The following is a 21065-nucleotide window of genomic DNA, read 5'->3' on the forward strand; positions in this document are numbered from 1 at the left end:
TATTAGTTTTGCCTCAATACAACTTTAACATTTGTGATTAAAATTAATTTGGAATGTAGAAATATGGTCCATGCTAATCTACCATGTCCATCCCTCCAAAGGTCAAGATATTCACTTGGCAAGCCTATTGTAATGTTATAGCCTTCCTGCTGATAGTGATTGGATTATTACCGGTTGAATAATAAATGAACAAGTCCTGTTACTTGAACCCTGGTATACCAGCCGAAAGGAGAAGATTTAGACTAATAGACCAGAATACGTTTAGTGAGCTAAGAGATGCTCTTTAAGGTGAGGGAAGACACACATTTATATTGTTTTAGAACTCACGGATGGTTGACAAATGGACGGCATTAAGCAGCTTTCATTCTTGGCCACACACGTGCCCCTCACTACTATGTTTCTAGCTTACTCTCATATATATGTTGAAAGTCTTGAGTTTGAACCCTCTAGTAGTACTTCCTTTATTTATTTTGTTCCAAGCTTCCTTATTTCCTTGACAATAAATTCCTTCTTTCTTTGATAATAAAAAAAAAAATGGGCACGTGGTCCCGACAAGTGACTATTTTAGTGAACAAAGGGAGCACAAAGATTTTAGAGAAGCATAAAAAGTTTTCTAAGAGTAGAGACAAGAACGAGAGTGAAAAATGCTCAAAAAGTTCTCTTAGTGTAAAACCATTTTGCCCAACAACATGTATGTATAGGAGAGCGGAATGTAATTAGCATTAATGACATTCAAAAAATCGGATTTCGGCGAAAGACCTTGTGGTCTAATGGCACCCGGTGTCCTGGAAAACACTCTCACATCGATGGAGGCAATTGTTGACTATTTGTACCTTCAGTAGGTTGAGAAAGTAGTTAACCCGGTGCCCCCCTCTCTGTATATGATATATCAAATTAAACATCTCCCTTATGAAAAATTGAAGATTCAAAGTAAAAATTTATTCCGCTCAAAATATTGCATCAAAATAACCACTTAATAGTTGATTTTAACTAATTTTCTAGAAGAAACTGTCTTTACGAGCCGAAAAGTAAATTAAAGGCAACCTGAGAACACCAAGACTGCTCTCAAAGTGATGAGAATCCTTAGCTAACAAGTCAACCGCACAGTACTAAACAATGTAAGTTTTGAATATCCCACTGTCTACTATTCATATGTTTACAAGCTTCTGAGAGATTATATAGCACCAACCCCTTTGGGTAATAATCGTTGATGCATGGGTCAATAGTAACATCTCAATTTGGTCATGTATACTATTTGAAACAGCAACAAATGGAACCCTATTGAATCACTTAAATTTACATAGTACCAATCCAAATATTTCATTGATGCAGTTTCACATTGGTCAGCCATTAAGACTCAAGTTGTAATCTGAACAACATATGATTAATCGTAAAGTATTGAGAATTACTACTTAATGTAAGAATAAATAGGAAGCATATAGGATCTAACCTCCAGCCATAGTTAATTGTTTGTTGATGCCTGAACTGCTGCAGAAGAGTTTTTGCCTCTCACTTTCACAACCCTCTTAGATGGTGTATGAGTCTTAATGTTGTGCAGTGAGAGGATTATAGAGCCTTTTTATAGATGCAGTCCATCAATGCACTATTCCAATTATTTCCTACTGTTTAACTGTTTGCACCACTTATGAACAGGAAAATGGCATTTCATTATAATGACCTTTCAGAAATCATAGTGGAATTCAATATCTTAATAATGAGATAATGAATCCCTGATTTTAAGGGGATAGTGGATCCATGTTTTCTGCTAGTGGATCCACTTTCCTAATGAAAGTGACATTTATCTAACACTTAATACAAACCAAACTGATACTAATCTTTGTAGTACAAGGTTTTCTAGATCCTGAAACCTAGCAAGGCAGATTTACCTCCAAGCCCTGTTGCATCATAGTGAACTGAGTACTCTCTCACTGTAGTTTCCCTATACTTTGCAGGATTATCTTCAGACAATAATTCCTTGATCGGACCATAGATCCTTGATGATGGTACATGACCGGTGGTGAAGAAGCTGGCCACTGATACCCTTGGACCAACATCACTGGCCAACACTCTGTGTGCAACACTCTTGAACCTGTCATTTGATATCAGCTGCAAATTTCAACCCAAAAAATGAAAAAGAATGAAATTCTGCACAGATTGACAGATCAAAGAACATAAAAAGAAACCTAGCAACTTGGGGCAGTTGGTAAAAAGGCTGCTAATGCAACTATAAGGTTAGAGGATCAACTATTCGTTAGGCACAGGCCGGTGAAAGACCAACTCCAGCACCATGTGACTAGAGAAATTGTTGCATCAGTAGAGATCGACTTGAAAGGCCAAGTCCAGCACCTTGCCTACAGACTGCAGCTACAAGGTTAGAGGATCAACTATTTGTTAGGCAGAGGCCGGTGAAAGGACATGTCCAGCATCATGTGACTAGGAAAATTGTTGAGCAGAGGCTTGAAGGGCCAAATTCAGCACCTTACCTCTCAAAAATGTGACGGGATGTAAAGAAATAAAATTGAGCATTCGCTACAACGAACTAGCTTTTGGCGCAGTGGTCAGCACTTGATCTAATAAGTGGTATCAGAACCAAGGGTGCTGAGACATTGCAGTTAAGACTGAGTCTCAGCAAGAGTAAAAAATGTGCATTTAAGACTAAGAAATAAGGCACTTGCCTGTAAGAGATCACCAATGTTTATGACTAAAGCTCCTGGTACAGGAGGAACATCAACCCAAAGATTCTCATGGAGGATTTGAAGGCCTCCAATATGGTCTTGTAGCAGCACTGTCATGAAGTCAGAATCAGAATGCTTGCTGGCTCCTATGGTTAGTTCTGGTTCAGGGCATGCTGGATAGTAATGGTACAGAACGGCTAGTCCTTCTGGGCACCCAATCTCATTCAAATGGTTGGGGTTTAGGCCAAGAGCCTCAGAAAGCAAACCAAATAAGGTAAGGCCTAATTTCTTGACTTGCTCAGAGTACTCAATCAGTATATCTCTGCAGAAAAATCAAATAAACTGTAAAAGTTTACTAACCATAATGCAAACGATGATAAATTTAGCAGGCACTGTAGGCAAATTTTATAGTGGGCCATGGTCCATGTAGTAACATAGATCAAGGCATGAGCTCTGTTTTAATTTCATTTTTTAGGCACACTAGTTTTATTATAGTAATGTTGAATGTCTAGTTTCATTTTATAAACACAATATGTTCATTATAACAACACTAAAGTATCATTTTAATTGCAAAACACGTTCATTTGACAATATATATCTGTATGAGCTCTGTTATTCAGTTTCATTTATTATACACAATTTCATATTTGAAACCAACCTTGTTAGTGTGAGTGACCATGCACTCTCGTCCCTTAAGAAAGGTCGGGAGTTTAAAATCCCCTTTTGTATGGAAAAACTAATATGACCATTACTTTGCCCCTTTATTAAGTCAGCCCAATGTGAGTCAGGATTAGTCTTACTATGGTACCGACTTAAATGTGTCTCCTATAATTAGGGATTATTTAGGACACCTCGTGATCAAACAAAAATCCTACTACAAATTCATTTGGCAATATACATACATATCTATATGAGATTTGCTATTTAATTTTATTTTATGCATACAATAGATTCCTCAATATATCAACACTAATGTTTGGTAGGAAGGGATTGTAACTTCATTCATACCAAATTTCATGCAATTACAATTATATTCCATGGTTTAGTTCGAGGGAATTTCAATTCCAGGGTCTCCCCTAAGAATTGGAATTCCACACTTGACCGAATTATAATTACATGGTAAATGATTATTTTACCCTTCTTTTTATTATTATATAATATCATTTTAGACTTTATTCACTTTTCCCTTTCAATTCCACATCATTATATTCATGTCTGTCAACCAATATAATTTAAATTTCCACCCTACAAATGACAATATGCATATATTTGTGGCGTATCATCATGACCCACAGAACTGATAGAAGTTGTGTGGACCCTGGCCCACAATATAAATGACAATATGCATATATTTGTGGCTTATCACTATGATCCACAAAGAACCATATAACGATTGCTAAACTATACCTGCAGGCCTCAGGCAATTCATCTGGACTGGGAGCATGAGGAGCCATGCTGCAATAAGTTGTGTCCCTCCAGTTGGCTGAGCCTGCACTATACAAATCAAAGTTGCTGTTATAAACAACTCTCTTCGAACTGTCCCGCGTGTACCATTCTTTTTTCACCTCAGTATCTTGTTCATAGAATCTCCGGGTACCATCCAACATCTCTTCCAGGACACTGGCAGGAATCCCATGATTGACCACCTGGAAAAACCCCCACACCTCCGATGCACCTCGGACCTTGTCGACCACCTCCCTGCGTTGCTCTGAACCGCTGTTTATGCCCTGCAGGTCTATCACCGGAATACTGAACCGGGTTTTGTCTGGATCGTCATGTGATGATGATGCCTGGACAAAGGGGTCCGGTTGAGTGTGAAACATCCGGGGAACTTTGGTGATTCCGGCGTCGACTAGACCCTTAACGCCGGCTTTCGTCTCGTCGAATGTTTTTATTTCGGTTGTTCTGTCATAGGTTTCATCATCTGTAGCCTTAGTAGCACCCATTTTTGTGTGATAGATCGGATTGGTGGTCGGAACTAGGGAGGATTTGAGTGTGCAAAGGAAATTTATAAAGTAAAAGTGCCAACAACCTGTTCAAGGAAAGATGAACTAGCATGGACAATTCAATTGGTCATAGAAGTGAAATCTGATAAGAAAGATCAGGAATCGAGTCTGGCCCGAAACAGTATATAATATACATTCAATATATGAACTTTTAATATATTAAAAATGTACTTTTTATTATGATCCACACATGACAAATAATTTGCAGATTACCTGCTGGCCGGCTGCTAAGGAAGTCATAGATATGATCACATGGGAGAGAATCAGAGATAAGCTTGTTTGAATCAGAACGTTTTGAATAATATTTATTATGGTTTGACCAAAGTTTTTAAAAAAGGTTAATTTGGGTGTTAGGTAGAGATCCTTTAGAAAATTAACCTTTTAAAATATATTTTTTTTAATCATAACTCTCGTTTTTTAAAAAAGCTAATAGGAGTAGCTTTACTACAAGTCAACAACTTAATTTGTCCTTTATAAATTTTATAAAATAATTATTATGACGATAGAAAATTATACAATATGAAAAAACACCATACCTGGCCTACTTAATAAATAAGAGGGTAGTAGTGTTTTCGTAAATAAAATGATAATTTTATTTTTACTGTTTCACAAAAATATAGTTATCCCTCCCTATTTATAATAGTTAGCATTTTAACTTTTCAACACACACATATATAGAGTAATAGAGAGATGTGTTCAAATGAGAACAATAATACTCTCTTGTAAAAAGAGATGATTGATTTCAACTGCCCATCAAGATCCATCAATAGTTGAGTTAGTTGAGTTTTAGTAATTAAAAAAAAAAAGACAATTTATCAATTTTATAATTATTACAAATTTATAAGTTTGCAGTATTTATAAAACTAATCCTGTTCATTTTCTCCTTAATTAATTTTTAACAACCTTCAACCATTGATCTACTTGAATATATAGATCATATTTGTCCTCACTTTGTACTTAGGAAGCTTGTTTTAACTTGAACTCTCCCTGTTAAGACTTGTTCACGTTTGTCAAAGACCTACTTTGTGGTCAAGCGGCATAGCTGTTACTCTCCCAAGTGAAAGGTCACAGATTCGATAAGTAAGTATATATATATATATATATATATATATATATAAGTCATGCAATTGTGGCATAGAGATCACGCAGATCAAGAATGAATCGCATATCTCTGGCAGGAATATAATTTGCATACATTCAATAATCGGCTGATCTAAACATTCTTATTTAAAGACAATCTTTTAATGTTACCAAGCTTTTCTTGACATTTAAACTTCTACTACTATAGAGCAATAATTCTTTTTTCAACTAAAATAATTAAATTTAATATCAAATTTAAAATTTAAAATAATATTTATAACATCTCAACACTCAAAATATTATTTAAACTTAGTTATGTTTAATATCTTCAAGCATACATTTCCTACGGAAACCAATATTTCATTTGTTTTGCTTCCTTTATAAAAATCAAATGCTGTCTTAACATAAATTCCGTATATTGTTTTAAAAAAAAATTTGTATAATCCACGAGAAGTGGCAGCAATGGCAATTGGCAAGAGCTGTTAAGCAGATGGCTATGAATCAAGTTACCTCTAAAGTCTAAAGGTTAATTAATTCGCACAAGTGCGTCAATTCAACATTGCTGTTCCAAGTATAAATTACTACAAGTAACTTTCAAAATTTAGGGTTCCATCAAAATAAGGTTAAAAGTTCAACTAGAACAGAGATTAAATCAAAAGAACAGGATGTTGTAAGGCCACACCAGGCCACCGGAAAACTAACAACAATCGAGTTTGTAAACGATGTGCATCAAAACTGAAACCATGTCACCCCTTCTCAATTGGTTTTTGTTTTGGCAGCCTTCTTTGTTGGTCTCCTCGGCATTGAATTCTTCATGCCAACGAAAAAGAGCAATGCTCCAATTAGTTGCAGACCCTGCAGGAACAGCAAAGGTGTATCCAAGTTAGTTGATAATAACCAATAAATCAACAAGTTGATGATAATAGTACTTTGGCTTACCTGTGTAAATTTAACAAAAAGTTGAACAAATTCCATCTTATCAGCATCATAGTTGTAGAAATCATACAGGATTGGGGTAACAATCGCCTGATGCAAAAGCTGAAACAAGAAATAAATAAAAAAATGAAACAAAAATACAAAAAGAAAGGTAAAAATAGTTTATTTATTTAATAAAATACAATATAACAAGCCAGAACCTTCCTTTTCAGTGAATTAGAAGAGAGTAACTAAGGACATCGCAATCACTAATGCACGTACCAGTATATAAGCACCAAGAGAGCTGCCAAAGACAAATAGAAAGCTTCCAAGCCCTCTCATAATGATAGTACCCAGAACTAGATGCTTCATCTGCATGGAGTGTAAATAATGTTAGTAATGCATAAAATCTTTAACAGATATCCTAAATGAAAATAATTCAGCATGGAATCTCAATTCTTATTACCTCAATATGAGGAACTTGAAGGCCAGTGTGTGTTGTAACATGCTTTGAGAAAACATTGAACTTGGGTCCCAATGCATTGGCTGCTGCCCCACCATCAACACCAAATTCGTTAAACCTACATGCAAGAAATAATTAGATGAGCTGATGAGTTCTCAATTCCATTGAGCAAAAATTCACGAAAAAGAGGATGCAGTGCAATTATAAGATTTAGTAAATTCATAAAATGGAAGGAGATATCTTCACAATAGAATTAAAAATAAACTTTAAAAAAGAAAAGGAAAAAGGAAAGTAAAGCAAATAGCTAAAGCCATCATGTGTAGTTGGAGGTTGAGCTCAATAGTCAATTGGTCTCCTACTCTCCAAGGAAAGATTTTTTAACATGCAATACCTCCAACTAATGAACAACCAGTGCACTACTTTTCCTTCATACTAAGCCACACATATTTGTGAGTAGAACCCAATATACTATAAGTCTGTAACTAATGATGCAATGCAAAACTGACCACACTCGGTAATTGTTCACAAGCAACGGCAGACAATATTGCAAAAGTCATTGCACATTAGAAGCACATCCATTTTCTTGATGCACAAAAGCTGTAGCTTTGCATTTTTTACTAGTTTTCTTGCTCAATAGAAGCATTCTAGGCTTCAAGCCAATTTTATTTATAGAGTGGAGTAGCTAAACTGTTGGGGAGAGGAAGGACCGAATATTAATCAACTATCTTCCTGAAAGGTGGAAAATATTGAATGGCCAACCATTATAATTTAATAGTTTTCCAACTTGTTGCACTTTAGAGAAAACTAGATTGAGCCAAACACACCATTTCTGAAACCTTCTAAATACAACAAAAATACCTTAGGCTATAAATTGTATCATCCATATAGGCTGTAGGCATACAGTTAAAAGCAAAATAAGTAGCTATGTCCAGTAGTAATTTGTTCCAACAATTCAAAATAAGTAGCACAAACTATCATCCCACTAAATACCACCCGTGTATGGAATAATGAGAAACAATTAAAAGGAATAACATTTATAGACTTGAAAAAAGTAAATGGCATTAAATGCCCCCAAGCCAGTAATCCAATGACAATATCCACCCAATTATACAGAATACAACATTAATCACCACATTGAATCAGTAACTTGCAAATATCTAATACTTGAGCATACATTACTTGATCTGACGTCATAACTCATAATAATACTAATAATAATTAAGCCTTAAAATCCAACGCCCTGTCATTAAGCGAATTAACTTCATAAAATCCAATAAAAAATACGGCAGAAAGCTAACAGGGCTCACAATTATTCTTATAGCAACATTAAAGAGCCATACTAAATCCGAAATGCAGTCGCTATATATAAAGTGGCCAATTGATCATGATACATCAGATGCACATAACAAAAGCGTAGAACATAAAATTTTCTAGGATCAAATAAACCAAATCTTACTCCACACGAAGCAACATAAAAAATTTTCGAAAGTTCAAAACTGTAAAGATCTTAAGGATCTTATTAAACAATACAGTACACACACAGACACACACACTTGCAGTGTACAATATATTGCACACACCGAGAGTACCGAAACCAAGCAGATCTAAAGGAGAAGAGCAGTAGCAGAGCTTACTCTTGGTACGCAGAGAGAATGAAGACCGAGACGAAGAGGAGTCTCCCGAGGAAGGACAGGAACGCCATTGCAGTGCGGAAGTCTCAAATCTCTCTCTCTCTCTAAGATTTTCTCTCTCTAGGTAAACGGAGACAGAGATTTAAGACGGGAGGGAGGAGGGAGGAGGGAGGAAGATCGCATCGGGGATACTTCCAGATTTTCTTAAAATTCGAACTGCTTCGGGTTAGTTTTGTCATTTTCCCTTTATTGCCGCACTGTAGTCTGTCGTCCAGTTGGACGGCAATGAATTGAATACTAAAACCATCCGTAATTTTGTTTTTGAAAAAAATGTCAAATATGCCCTAAATTTTACGCTAAAAGTTAATTAGACCTTTAAATTTTTAAGAAGTACAATAAAATTATTAAACATGTCATTTTTAGTTAAATAAATCAAATTTATCGATAATTAACATATTACCGATAAAAAATTGCTAAATGGTCACCGGCGACCAGAAACTGTTCGCCTTCTCCTAGTGAGAAGGCAACCTGATCTAGGTCACCTTCTCCCGGGGAAGGCAACGTCGCCTTCCACCAGAGATGGCGCCGAATGCCGGAAGTCATCGTCTGACTAATACAAATGACCTGTAATAACATATCATTTACCTGTTTTTGGATTTCATTATCTCAAATTGACATGTTTAAAGGTCTAATTGTACATTTTAAAAGTTTAAAGGCCAAATTAACTTTTGACGTAAATTTTATGGGCATATTTGACTATTCCCTTTGTTTTTCATTCTGTTAATAATTTCTTAAATTACTAGTTTTTATAGACACTTTATTAATTTAATTTTCCTACAAAATTAATTAATTATTTAATTATTACATACACTTTACTAATTTTTCAGTCCTTCGCATGGGTCTGGCAAACCACTTGCTTGGAGAAAATCAAATTATTCATGTGGAAAATCACGAAGAATGGGCTGCTCGTCAACTTGGAACGCAAGCATAGGGGATTAACTGCGGATGCGACCTGTCCAATTTGCGGAAAGGAAGGCGAGACGTTGGACCATGTTTTTAGACATTGCGAGGTGGCGGCATCCTGTTGGGAGCTGGCTTCTCCCCCTACTTCCTTCATAACCAGTGGCCATTGGACTCTCACGAAGTGGATGGAGCTAGCATGCTCGACTCATCAGCTCGGTACCACAACTCTCAGTTGGGGCATACTTTTTCCCAATATCTTATGGAGCATTTGGAAAGCGAGGAATGATTTTATTTTCAACGCTACTCAAATCTCGCCGGAGGGCATCCTGCATAGAGTGTATAAGGCGGCAACGGAAGCCTGCGACCACCTTCTCAAACGCAACGGGCCGCTTATTGCATCCCAACGATGGGTTTCATGGACACCCCCTGATCTTGGGGTGGTTAAGCTGAATACGGATGGCGCTCGGAAGGCCTCAACTGGATGGCCTCACTAGCGCCGGAGGGCTTTTACGTGATCATACAGGTTCCTGGGTGTCTGGCTTCGTTTCTAATATTGGTAATACTAGCAGCTTCATGGCGAAGCTTTGGGGTCTTTGGGAGGGCCTTGCCATTGCAAAATCCCGAGGATTCACTAGGATTATCGCTGAGACGGACTCAGAAACAGTGGTGAACCTCCTAGCTAAGGGTGTTGATTCTCCGCCAACCTCAAACTTGCTAGCTATGGACTTTCACCTTCTCATGTCTCATTTCCAAGAGTTGTTCATATCTTCAAGGAAGGAAACCAATGTACGGATTTCCTTGCCAATCTGGGGCAAAACTCTCATTGGGGCACGACAATTCTCGAGAACCCTCCGGACGACCTACACAGCCACTTATTTCGTGACGCATCAAACCAGGCGACGAGTAGACGTCGCTAATCTTCCGGGACCTTATGGTCCCTCCCAATCACCCAAAAAAAACACAAATTTTGCACTTATAAATAATGCACGTTAGAGAGGAGAGATTATATAGTAATTTTATTATGAAACACATGCTGATTAAATTGTTAATTTGGATTTTTTTGCCTTAATGTGTCATTTTCTTTTAGCATAACGAATATGTTCCTTTGACAATCACTAAAATTCAGAAAATAATTTGTAGAAGTAATTATTCAAATTTTCATAATGATCCTTAGAGTTAATAGTTAATATCATCTCGAGTCCTTCGAGTATAGTGATTTTGTCATGTCTAATCCTAAACTTTCAAATTGATCACCATGGTCCTTCGACATTCAAATTGTTATTATTCATGGTCCAAGTTAATCACTCATGGTTAAATTTTAAATGTTGATGATGGACCGTGGATGGTTAACTTGGACCACAGAGAGTAACAATTTAAAAGTTGAAAGGACCACGGATTGTCAATTTAAAAGTTTAAGACTAAACGTGACAAAACCACTATATTCATAATATTTTATATGACATTAACTCATGACCCTTAATATAATTTAATAGTTATATTAAAAAAAATGAATACTACTACTCTATTATTCAAATTTTCAAATATTCAATTTAATAATTTTTTTTTTAATAAATCAAATTAATAGTGGATCTCATTAATTGCAACTACTCATTATTTCCCATTTTATAAGATCTATTAAATAATTATTGATCAATCCAGTTCTAAAGCAATATCTTAATTATAATTAATTACTTTCAGAATTGGCTCTATGTATATATTTAATAGAATTATTACTGCAGTTTATTAAATATATAAAGTTATATAATAATAATAATCAATTGATATAACAAAAATTACATCGTAATTAAATTGAGAGATACATCATTATATGTAGAGTAACACTTGTGTGAGACTGTCTCACGGGTCTCAATCCGTGAGACGAGTTGGATCTACGGGTCTGATCTTTATTAATGGGTCATCAAAGCAGTTTCACGCTCCTTCCAGATATGTTTCTTTGCCACATGATTTCTTCTCCACTCTCATTTGTATCAAATTTCACTCTGTTTTGATTTCCTTCTAACACAATACAATGGCGAGGCTGAGAACACTACTGCATTTATCTCTCTCTCTCTCTTCTTTCTCCTTCTCTTCCATTTCTCCTTCCTAGAAGCTACTCCAAACTCAAAAGCTGAGCCATTGTTGTCCTTCAAAGCCACCGTTGCAGACACTTTTAGTAAGTTGTATGATTGGAACTCCAACATCGACCCGTGTGGATGGACTGGTGTTTCTTGCCAAAACAATCGAGTTTCTCACCCAGTTCTTGAAGGTTTCAACCTCCATGGTTCATTCCAGCAGCTTAATTTGATGACCCAACTTCAAGTGGAAGCGCTTTGCCGAACATGCACAAGTTCTTCTCCAGTTTTCATTTGATTTTAAGTTTCTTCTTTATAATGGTGCATTCCTCTTCACAATTGCAAGTTTCAACGGTGTTTATTTCTTCATCTTCGGACATTGCTAATAGGGGAATTATAATTTAAATTTTCACTAGAGATTTTCGAAGTGAAACATTATACAGTTGTGAATTTGAATTTTTAATAATTTTAATGCAAAATTTGATGTTATTATGAACTAGAACTAGAATGTGCTAGGCTTAGAGGAAAACTCAATTTGTGCATTTTGAAATTAAGCTATAAGGTGAAGGTCGAAGTGCAATGTGCTCTGTTTCAAATATGTGCAGTTTTGTAATATGCATTTCAATGTATTTGGTATATAACAGTACTAGAAAACTCCTGCTACACCTTGCAAATGAGATCCAACTGAGCTTTGATGTTTTTTTTATGTGTTAATACTGTTAAGAGTTTATATATGTTGGGAGGCATGTAGGGAGGGATTTAAATATTGTAGACCTGTCATAGGTGTGGATGGCTGCCACCTAAGGAGTAAATTTGGGGGTATGTTACTCACTACAGTCTCCATTGATGCTAATGACAGTCTATTTCCTATAGTATATGTCATTGTGGAAGGGGAAAATAAATAGTCATGGACTTGGTTCTTATAACTGCTGAAAAGAGATATAAAGATTACTGCAAGTGTTGACTTTGCCTTCATATTGCAATACATTTTGCTTGTTAATTATTAATTTCAAATTCAAGCTCTCAACTTCTTGCTCATATCGATTTATCTTCCTTAACAATCTAGGGATTATCACCTTTGACCTTGAACACATTGGTGGTGGTGGTGGTGGTGGTGGTGGTGGTGGTGGGGGGGGGGTCAAACCAACGAACAAATCCACATCCCCATTGATTCAACTCTAGAACAGAAAAAGAAAAAGAAAATGTTATCAAATTATCAAATTGAACTCTAAGTAATACAAATACTCATATTTTCGGATTCACACAACCAAAACCTGTGGTCTGGATTGTCTTTTTGTCCATGAAGTGTATATCTTCAATTATTGCCCACACTGACAGCTATGCCTCGTTGAATATTCTCCATTTCGAACACCATTTCTTTGTTTTTTGTTGATGACCCATAGCTATCTTCACTATAGTTTGCTTCCATAGTAGATACAAGATAAAATTTGGATCGTGATTGAAGAGAGGTATTATCAAAGTAGATGAAGGTCGTATTTGCATACGGTGGAAGAAAATATATATTCTTTAACCTAGTATATAAACGAAACTAGAGGCATGTTAGGGAAGATGAAGAATATTGGAAGTTCCTATTTTACCCTTCCATTTTGACGCTACAAAAAACTGCAGACCATTTTGGTTAACGTTTTCATAGTCGATGATGCAATTGGATAGTTTTGAAAGTCAAATACTAAAGTGGTGAAATCTCAATAGTAGAGAGACCAAATCGGCAAGTAACTCTTTTACCAAATTTAGCCATAGACTATAATGATTTTTATCGATTTAGTAATTTATTATAATAATCAAGGACTTAATTAGGTAAAATCATCGATGTACATGCCCTAATTAAACACAAGAAAAATATTTATTTCCAAGAATAGCATTCATGGGAATGATTTATTCCTTTTGCAATGGGAATAATCATTTCCAAGTGACCCTACTATTAACTATTTATGAGTTATTGGAAATATTTTATTATTATTATATATATATATTTATAATTAATTTGATATATATACATTTATATAATATATTATATTTATTAAAGTATATATATAAAATTGATAATGATAATAATAATAACAATATCACCACGAAATAGGAAATATGATTTTTGGGGATTGAAAGGACTAAAATAGGTTAAGAATTAGGAAATATGATTTGGGTAAGAGCATAAATTCCCACGAAAATTATGGATCATAATTAAAATTTCACCATTCGTGGGTTTGGAGGCAAAAGAATATAATAATGGCGCGGTACACAGTAAAAAATGCTGCACAGGTCACAAGTGCACAAAAGAACGACGTCGTTCAAAGTAAAAAGCCGCGAAACTTTAACCACGCTAAACTCATTTCGCGCCAAATTAGTTTGGAAATCCCCTCATTTACCCCTTCTTCCCTCCTTTTCTCTCTGTATGCATATATACGCTCTCTTACTAAAGATTTCAAGTAGTCTAAAGTTTCCAAAAAAAATTCAAAAAAAAAAAAAAAGATTTAAAGTAGTCTATGGGGTTATGTATTCTTGTTGTTCATTCCTTCAAAAATTCATCTCTTGTTTGAAGGGTTTCTTCTTCTCTCGCAATTCTGCGGCCATGGAAATCGAGATGGAAAGCGAGAAGGAAATCAACTTGATCAGATCAGTCGTGGGTTCCCGGGTCTCGGAACCCGACATTCTCAAAGCCCTATCTTGCTGCAACAACAGCGCCGCCGCCGCCATAAACTACATTCTCGACAATCCTTTGCCTCCGGACGTAAAAAAGACGGTTACATCCACCGGCGCCCGGATTTCCGGCCCGGTGAAACAGGAAATAGGCGAAGAAGAGTTGAAAGGATCGGACTATCCCGAGAAGGGCGCAAAGAAAGAGCCTGGCTGGTACGGCGAGTACTACAAGTGGCTCGATGAACAGGACACAGAGAAGGTGAAAAAGGAAGGTGAGTTGAAAGTTAAGACGGAGCCTTATGTAGGAGATGATAGCAAGGCTATAGTGATAGCTGAACCTATTTTGGAATCTGATATCAAACCTAGAGTGAAAGCTGAACCTATTTTGGAATCTGATATCAAACCTATAGTGTTTGCTGAACCTGTTTTGGAATCTGATATCAAACCTAGAGTGAAAGCTGAACCTATTTCTTCAAGTTTTGTGAAAGAAGAGAAAGGAGGAGAGGTGCTCTCTGTGCAGCCATTGTCTGCAAGGCCTGTGACGGGGGAATATGCGGAGAGATTCCTGTCTTGGCGTCCAGGTAGGAAGACCGAGAAGAAAGTGGATATGACTCTTAGTACTGTTGTGATTGAGGATGGGGATTTTCCTGAAGAGGCGGATTGGATGTTGGTTGGGAGGAATGTTGTCACCGGGCTTTCGACTACAAAAGGGAGGAAAATTGAGAACAATGAGATTGTTCACTTTGCTTTTCCTAAGGCTGTTTCAAGTAGGTATTCAAAAGTTACTTCATCTATTGTCAGGTTTTCAACCAAACGATTCGGAGAGGTAATCTTTAGCCTCATTAACTCATTTAGTGATAATTGAGACTGGAATTTGTAATTGTATATGATTTAGATTGTTTATGCTTTTTGGTTTGGAGATTTACCTGTAATTGGTTCTGTAGATTGGGCGCCTTCCAATGGAATGGGGGAACTGCCTTATTCCACTTGTGAATTCAAAAAAGGTAAAGGTTTTAGGTAGATGTGTGGCCGCGCCTGCTAATCTTCAACTGATGCAAGAAATTATGTTATATGTCAGGTAACTTTGTCTGCTTCTGATTTTGTTCTGTCTAGAATGAGCCTATGGATTCTTGTTAACATGGTTCTTGGGTTGCAGTTTCTACATTCATAGCTCAGTGTTTAAGGATGGTGATAAGTCATCTTGGAGGATAGACTGCCCTTCAGAAATTGAAACCACAATATATCCACTTCTAACTCTGTTCAAGTTACTGAAAATCAATCCTTTTCAGAAGGTATACCATACCACCCAATCATGTCAGTCTAATAAAAGTCTTGGAGTAGTAACTAATGTTATCTGTGTTACTGTCTACAGGCTGAGTTTAAACCAGATGATTTTGATTCTCGCAAACGCCCCCTGGACTTAGAAGTATGTTGTATTATGAATTTAGCTTCTTTTGTGGTTTTCTACATTTATGCTTGTAATTTATCAATGTAAGGTTAACTGAGGTTTTGCATATTGATATAGGGTGATTCAGTAGGAGTTGTGGCAAAACGGATAAAGGGTTGCATTGAGCAGAACAAAACTGAACAGGGTTTATCAGAATCAACTTTAAACAAACTTGTTGGTGCTGCAGAGATGTATGATCTCAAGGTATAATGCACAGACATGATTTCAGTTTTTGATGTTTTTTGAAAAATTTCAGTTTTTGATGTTATTTTGCCTTTCTGCTGACCTTTCTTGATTTATATGCATTTTGTAGGAGATAGAGCCACCTGAAACACTTGTGTGTAGCCTAAGGCCCTACCAGAAGCAGGCTCTTTACTGGATGTCTGAATTGGAGAAGGGAACTGAAGCGGAGCAAACAGCCAAAGTTTTGCATCCATGTTGGGCAGCATATCGAATTTGTGATGAGTATGCACTTTTCTTGGGATATAAAATAAGATGTCAAAACAGTAAAAGAAAACTACTTTGTACTGAATATTAGGATTGTCACCTAAATTTGTAAAATATTTGCCCAATGCTCTATTAATTTGTGAATTTGCTGACCAAGCTTCTCAACAGGAGGGGTCCTGCAATTTATGTGAACATTTTCTCTGGTGAAGCAACTGCAGAATTTCCTTCTGCATTGGAAACAGCAAGAGGGGGAGTGAGTTTTCTTTGTTACCTTTTTTTTTTCTCCTTTTAACTCCAATTTAATATCTTGATGTCCTGGTTTTTGTTGTTGCATATATTAATATCTCTGCAAAATGTGGTTTCTGCAGATCTTAGCAGATGCTATGGGCCTGGGGAAAACTGTAATGACAATTGCTTTAATACTTGCAAGGCCGGGCAAGGGTATCCCCGATAATCAAGAACTTGCTGAGCCTATTACTCAGCATTATAGGAACAGAAGGATTAAAGGTGGCACTCTCATTGTTTGTCCTATGGCATTACTTGGTCAATGGAAGGTGAGTTTATTAGTCTGTAGCCCCTTTCTTGCTTAATGTCAATATGAAAATGTGACTGACATTGATTATATTTCTCATAACAGGATGAACTTGAAGCCCATTCAAAGCCAGATAGCATTTCTGTTTTTGTTCATTATGGCGGGGACAGAAGTGATGACCCTAGAGTGATAGCAGAACCAGATGTGGTCTTGACAACCTATGGTCTTCTAACTGCTGCATTTAAGGCTGTAAGTGATCCAGCCTTTTTCAGATCAGTATCAATGTTTTTCCCATGAGCTTGAAAGTGTATTTATTCTGTTCATTTGGTTCTATGCCCATTAACCAGTTTTTAACTGTGATTTAGGATGAGGACAATAGCATATTCCATAAAGTTGATTGGCATCGAATTGTACTGGATGAAGCACACACCATAAAGTCCTGGAAAACTATGAGTGCTAGGGCTGCATTCAAATTGTCTGCACATTGCAGGTGGTGTCTCACTGGTACTCCAATTCAGGTATGTTTCCTCATTTAAGTTCCCCATTTATCATATTTCCTAAAAAAATGAGGCTTTCATAAGACCGTCTCATTTGAGAAATGTAATACTTTTTAGACTGTTCTGAAACTTGGTTTATGTTAATGATGTCCTTGCTAATTGCTGCAGAATAATCTGCAAGATCTTTACAGCCTTCTGTGTTTCTTGCATGTTGAGCCATGGTGCAATTGGGCATGGTATGTCTTATATATTACTAATTGTATATATATACGTGCTAAAAAGTTTAACTGAACTAGATTACTTAAATGTTTGCTATCTTTTAGGTGGAATAAGTTAATACAGAGACCTTATGAGAACGGTGATCAGAGAGCATTGAAACTGATCAAGGCAATTCTTAGGCCATTAATGCTTAGGAGAACAAAGGAAACGAAGGACAAGGAAGGGAGGTAATTCATTGTCTTTTTTCTCATTTTCTTTAATACTCAAAGTTTACTTGAGAAGCAAAGCCTTATGTGGCAGCATATTGATGTCTTGTTCCTTTGAATTAGGCCAATTCTTGTTCTGCCACCAACTGACATCCAAATCATTGAGTGTGAACAGTCTGAAGCAGAGCGCGATTTCTATGATGCCCTCTACAAGAGATCTAAAGTAAGATCCATTTTCTCATGCTCTTTAAATACCCTCCAAGAAAGCTCTGATTTTTTATTTTTTTTTTTATTTTTTTTTGTGTGTTAGAAGTAACAGCATTTTCAAGGGTTGTTTCAGATTATTCAGACATGTGTTTGATATGCATGTTTGGGACTGGGAACTAACAGTTTCTTGTTGATGAACCAGGTCCAGTTTGATGAATTTGTAGCACAAGGCAAAATTCTTCACAACTTTGCAAACATTCTTGAGTTGCTACTCAGACTGAGACAGTGTTGCAACCATCCTTTTCTAGTGATGAGGTGAAATGTCATTAGAACTTTACTGTGCATGTCTCTATGATGAAATATACTCTGATTTCTAAAGCAGTTTATTTCCCCCCACCCCCTTAATCTGCAGCCGGGGCGATACAGACAAATATGCAAACCTGAACAAGCTTGCCAAGAAGTTTCTTGATACAAACCCTGATTTGGACAAGGTTGCCGAAACAAACCCTGATTCTGCCTCTCAGAAGGTGCCCACTCGAGCATTTGTTGAAGAGGTTGTTGAGGAAATTCGTAAAGGCGAAAACACAGAGTGTCCCATATGCCTAGAGTCTGCAGATGACCCTGTGCTCACACCTTGTGCACACACAATGTGCAGAGAATGTCTGTTATCAAGCTGGCGAAATCCATCTTGTGGAATGTGTCCAATGTGTCGTCGATTGTTAAATAGAAGCGAGCTGATCACTTCCCCTTCAGCAAATAAGTTCAGAATTGATGTTCAGAAGGACTGGAAGGAGTCTTCAAAGGTCACAAAACTGATGGATTGCCTGCAACGTATACGTGAATCAGGGTCTGGTGAAAAAAGCATTGTTTTTAGCCAATGGACTTTGTTCCTGGATCTCCTAGAGATCCCTCTCAGAAAAAGTGGGATTGGGTTTTTAAGATTTGATGGAAAAACCCAACAGAAACAAAGAGAAAAGGTTTTGCATGAGTTCAGTGAGACTACTGAGAAAATGGTAAGCAGCCAAAAACTATCATATGAATGATAATATCCCAGAAAGAAAGAATCAGAGACTAAAAATTTGGTCTGGTTTGGTTTTTTTTGCAGGTTTTGCTTATGTCTCTGAGAGCTGGGGGCGTTGGCTTGAATCTCACAGCAGCCTCCAATGTGTTTCTTATGGTAAAAGATATGGTTTTAGATTCTTGATTGATTTCCTGGTTTTGTTCTCACATAATGACTCAAGCCTTGATGAATTATGCATTGCAGGATCCATGGTGGAATCCTGCGGTTGAAGAGCAGGCAATCATGAGAATTCATCGGATTGGTCAGAAACGTACAGTTTGTGTTAGAAGATTCATCGTTAAGGTAACGACGTCCATCGGCATTCCATCACTACTACTCGTTAAGTAGAATTGGATGAATGAATTAATGTTTGCTTATTACGTTTGAAATGGTTGGTGCAGGAAACAGTGGAAGAAAGGATGCAGCAAGTTCAAGCTAGAAAACAGAAGATGATCGCCGGAGCCCTGACTGACGATGAAGTCCGGTCGGCGAGAATCGAAGAGCTCAAGATGCTTTTCCGATGATTGAGTTTTATATTTTACTTCTAGAGAGAATCATGCTTTTCCCATTGTATTTTGCGCACTTCCATGATCCCCCTAGCAGTTTTTGTAAACAAAATATTTAATGCTGGGCTTTGGATTTGATTCTATAATATATAGCGGATCATGTAAATTCCAAAAAATTATATCCGCATGGAATTTTGAAATTTAATTATTTACTTTACTCCGTAAAATCTTACGTAGTATTATTTATTATTACAATGTACTCTTTTTGTCTCATTTTATTTGTTTTACTTTCCTTTTTAGTTTGTCCTAAAATGTTGTCCTCTTTTTAAAATTGAACATCACCATCATTCTACTTTTCCCAATTTACCCTTATGACTTTTCATTTCTTTATTGTTTTTATTTCCAAAAGTGAAAAAATTGGGGGTATAATTGAAAAGCACATCACATTTACTTTAATTTCTTAAAAAGCGTGCAAAAAGCAAATGAGACATTTAATTCGGGACGAAGGGAGTATTTAATAACAAATATGTTCATTTTTAAGAAAATGAACCAAATAAAAAATTATAATTTTTTAATTTTTAACTAAACAGAAAAATGATGGTTTTTGACTTTCATTCAAATACCAAATCAAATGGTTTACACTCTTTTTTCACCTTCTTCACTATTTTCATACTCACAATCAAATAAGACCAATTGAGTTGACTAAAAAGATATGAAGTAAAAAACACATGATATTTTTCAAGTTGGTCTATCAACACACCAACATTGGTACCTATGGTAGGGCAATATGATTAATGTCGCACTAAGCATTGATTTGATTCATTATTGTGTTGTATATAGGATATGGCTCCCTCAAAATGGTCAAAAGGAAGATATAGCACCAATATCATCATACACCACGTCTTATGCTAAGGAGGATGATGCTTTATGATGGTGGGATCACTGGGATGTTTTAGACTTTCAATGATAGCTTCGAAAAAAAAAACGAAAAACAAAAAGGAGCTTAATATGCTCAAATAATAATTGTTGTGTAAAATATTTTTCTTCCCAAACAGTTGAATCCCTAACTCAAGGTCTCTCCCGCCTCGACTCAACAAAGCATCTGGGAGGATGTAACTCAGTTGAACACAAAGACTATATCTTTACTTACACATTGCTGCGGGTGAAGCTCGATTTCTGTGTAAAATATTTTGACGTATGATTTGATCACTTTTGGTGCTTCAATTAAATCCAGAAATATAGTCAAATATATATATGTAGGATGACTAGTCAAAAAGTAAGGCTGAAAACCTAAACAACAACAAAACAACAAACCGGCCATCTCCCTATTGCTCCACGACATTGATTTGTTAAAAAGTTTTTTGAAGAGACTTTGTGGGGGCAGTAGAGCACCATCCAAAGCAAGCTCAGGAGATTCCAATTTCCAAACAAAAACTTGCATGCATATGGTCATGGAGGGATAATTGTTTAGTGACAAAAAT

At 36.4% G+C, this 21065-nt stretch overlaps 3 protein-coding genes across 3 annotated transcripts; 1 reads left to right on the plus strand and 2 right to left on the minus strand.

Moving 5' to 3' along the window:
* Positions 1-1615: 1615 nt before the first annotated feature.
* Positions 1616-4967, minus strand: LOC116002653 (1-aminocyclopropane-1-carboxylate oxidase homolog 1-like). The gene is made up of 4 exons (XM_031242815.1): positions 4895-4967; positions 4083-4707; positions 2676-2997; positions 1616-2106 (listed from the first exon to the last, which is right to left on the minus strand). The coding sequence occupies exons 2-4, from the start codon at positions 4619-4621 to the stop codon at positions 1855-1857; spliced, it is 1113 nt and encodes a 370-aa protein (XP_031098675.1). The 5' UTR covers positions 4622-4707; positions 4895-4967; the 3' UTR covers positions 1616-1854.
* A 1300-nt stretch (positions 4968-6267) lies between these two features.
* LOC116002568 lies at positions 6268-8946 on the minus strand. Its single transcript, XM_031242735.1, has 5 exons — positions 8774-8946; positions 7143-7257; positions 6959-7048; positions 6701-6799; positions 6268-6616 (listed from the first exon to the last, which is right to left on the minus strand). Exons 1-5 carry the CDS (start codon positions 8839-8841, stop codon positions 6518-6520), a joined length of 471 nt encoding a protein of 156 aa, XP_031098595.1. The 5' UTR covers positions 8842-8946; the 3' UTR covers positions 6268-6517.
* Positions 8947-14291: 5345 nt separating this feature from the next.
* On the plus strand, positions 14292-19799 carry LOC116001842 (DNA repair protein RAD5B-like). The gene is made up of 18 exons (XM_031241790.1): positions 14292-15289; positions 15408-15541; positions 15620-15755; positions 15836-15889; positions 15989-16114; positions 16224-16375; positions 16526-16610; positions 16726-16911; positions 16995-17138; positions 17255-17407; positions 17555-17622; positions 17710-17832; positions 17935-18034; positions 18221-18333; positions 18431-19031; positions 19124-19195; positions 19283-19381; positions 19480-19799. The coding sequence occupies exons 1-18, from the start codon at positions 14318-14320 to the stop codon at positions 19600-19602; spliced, it is 3441 nt and encodes a 1146-aa protein (XP_031097650.1). The 5' UTR covers positions 14292-14317; the 3' UTR covers positions 19603-19799.
* Positions 19800-21065: the final 1266 nt, after the last annotated feature.

The sequence above is a fragment of the Ipomoea triloba genome, chromosome 13 (assembly GCF_003576645.1).
Source record: "Ipomoea triloba cultivar NCNSP0323 chromosome 13, ASM357664v1".
NCBI classification, from domain to species: domain Eukaryota; kingdom Viridiplantae; phylum Streptophyta; class Magnoliopsida; order Solanales; family Convolvulaceae; genus Ipomoea; species Ipomoea triloba.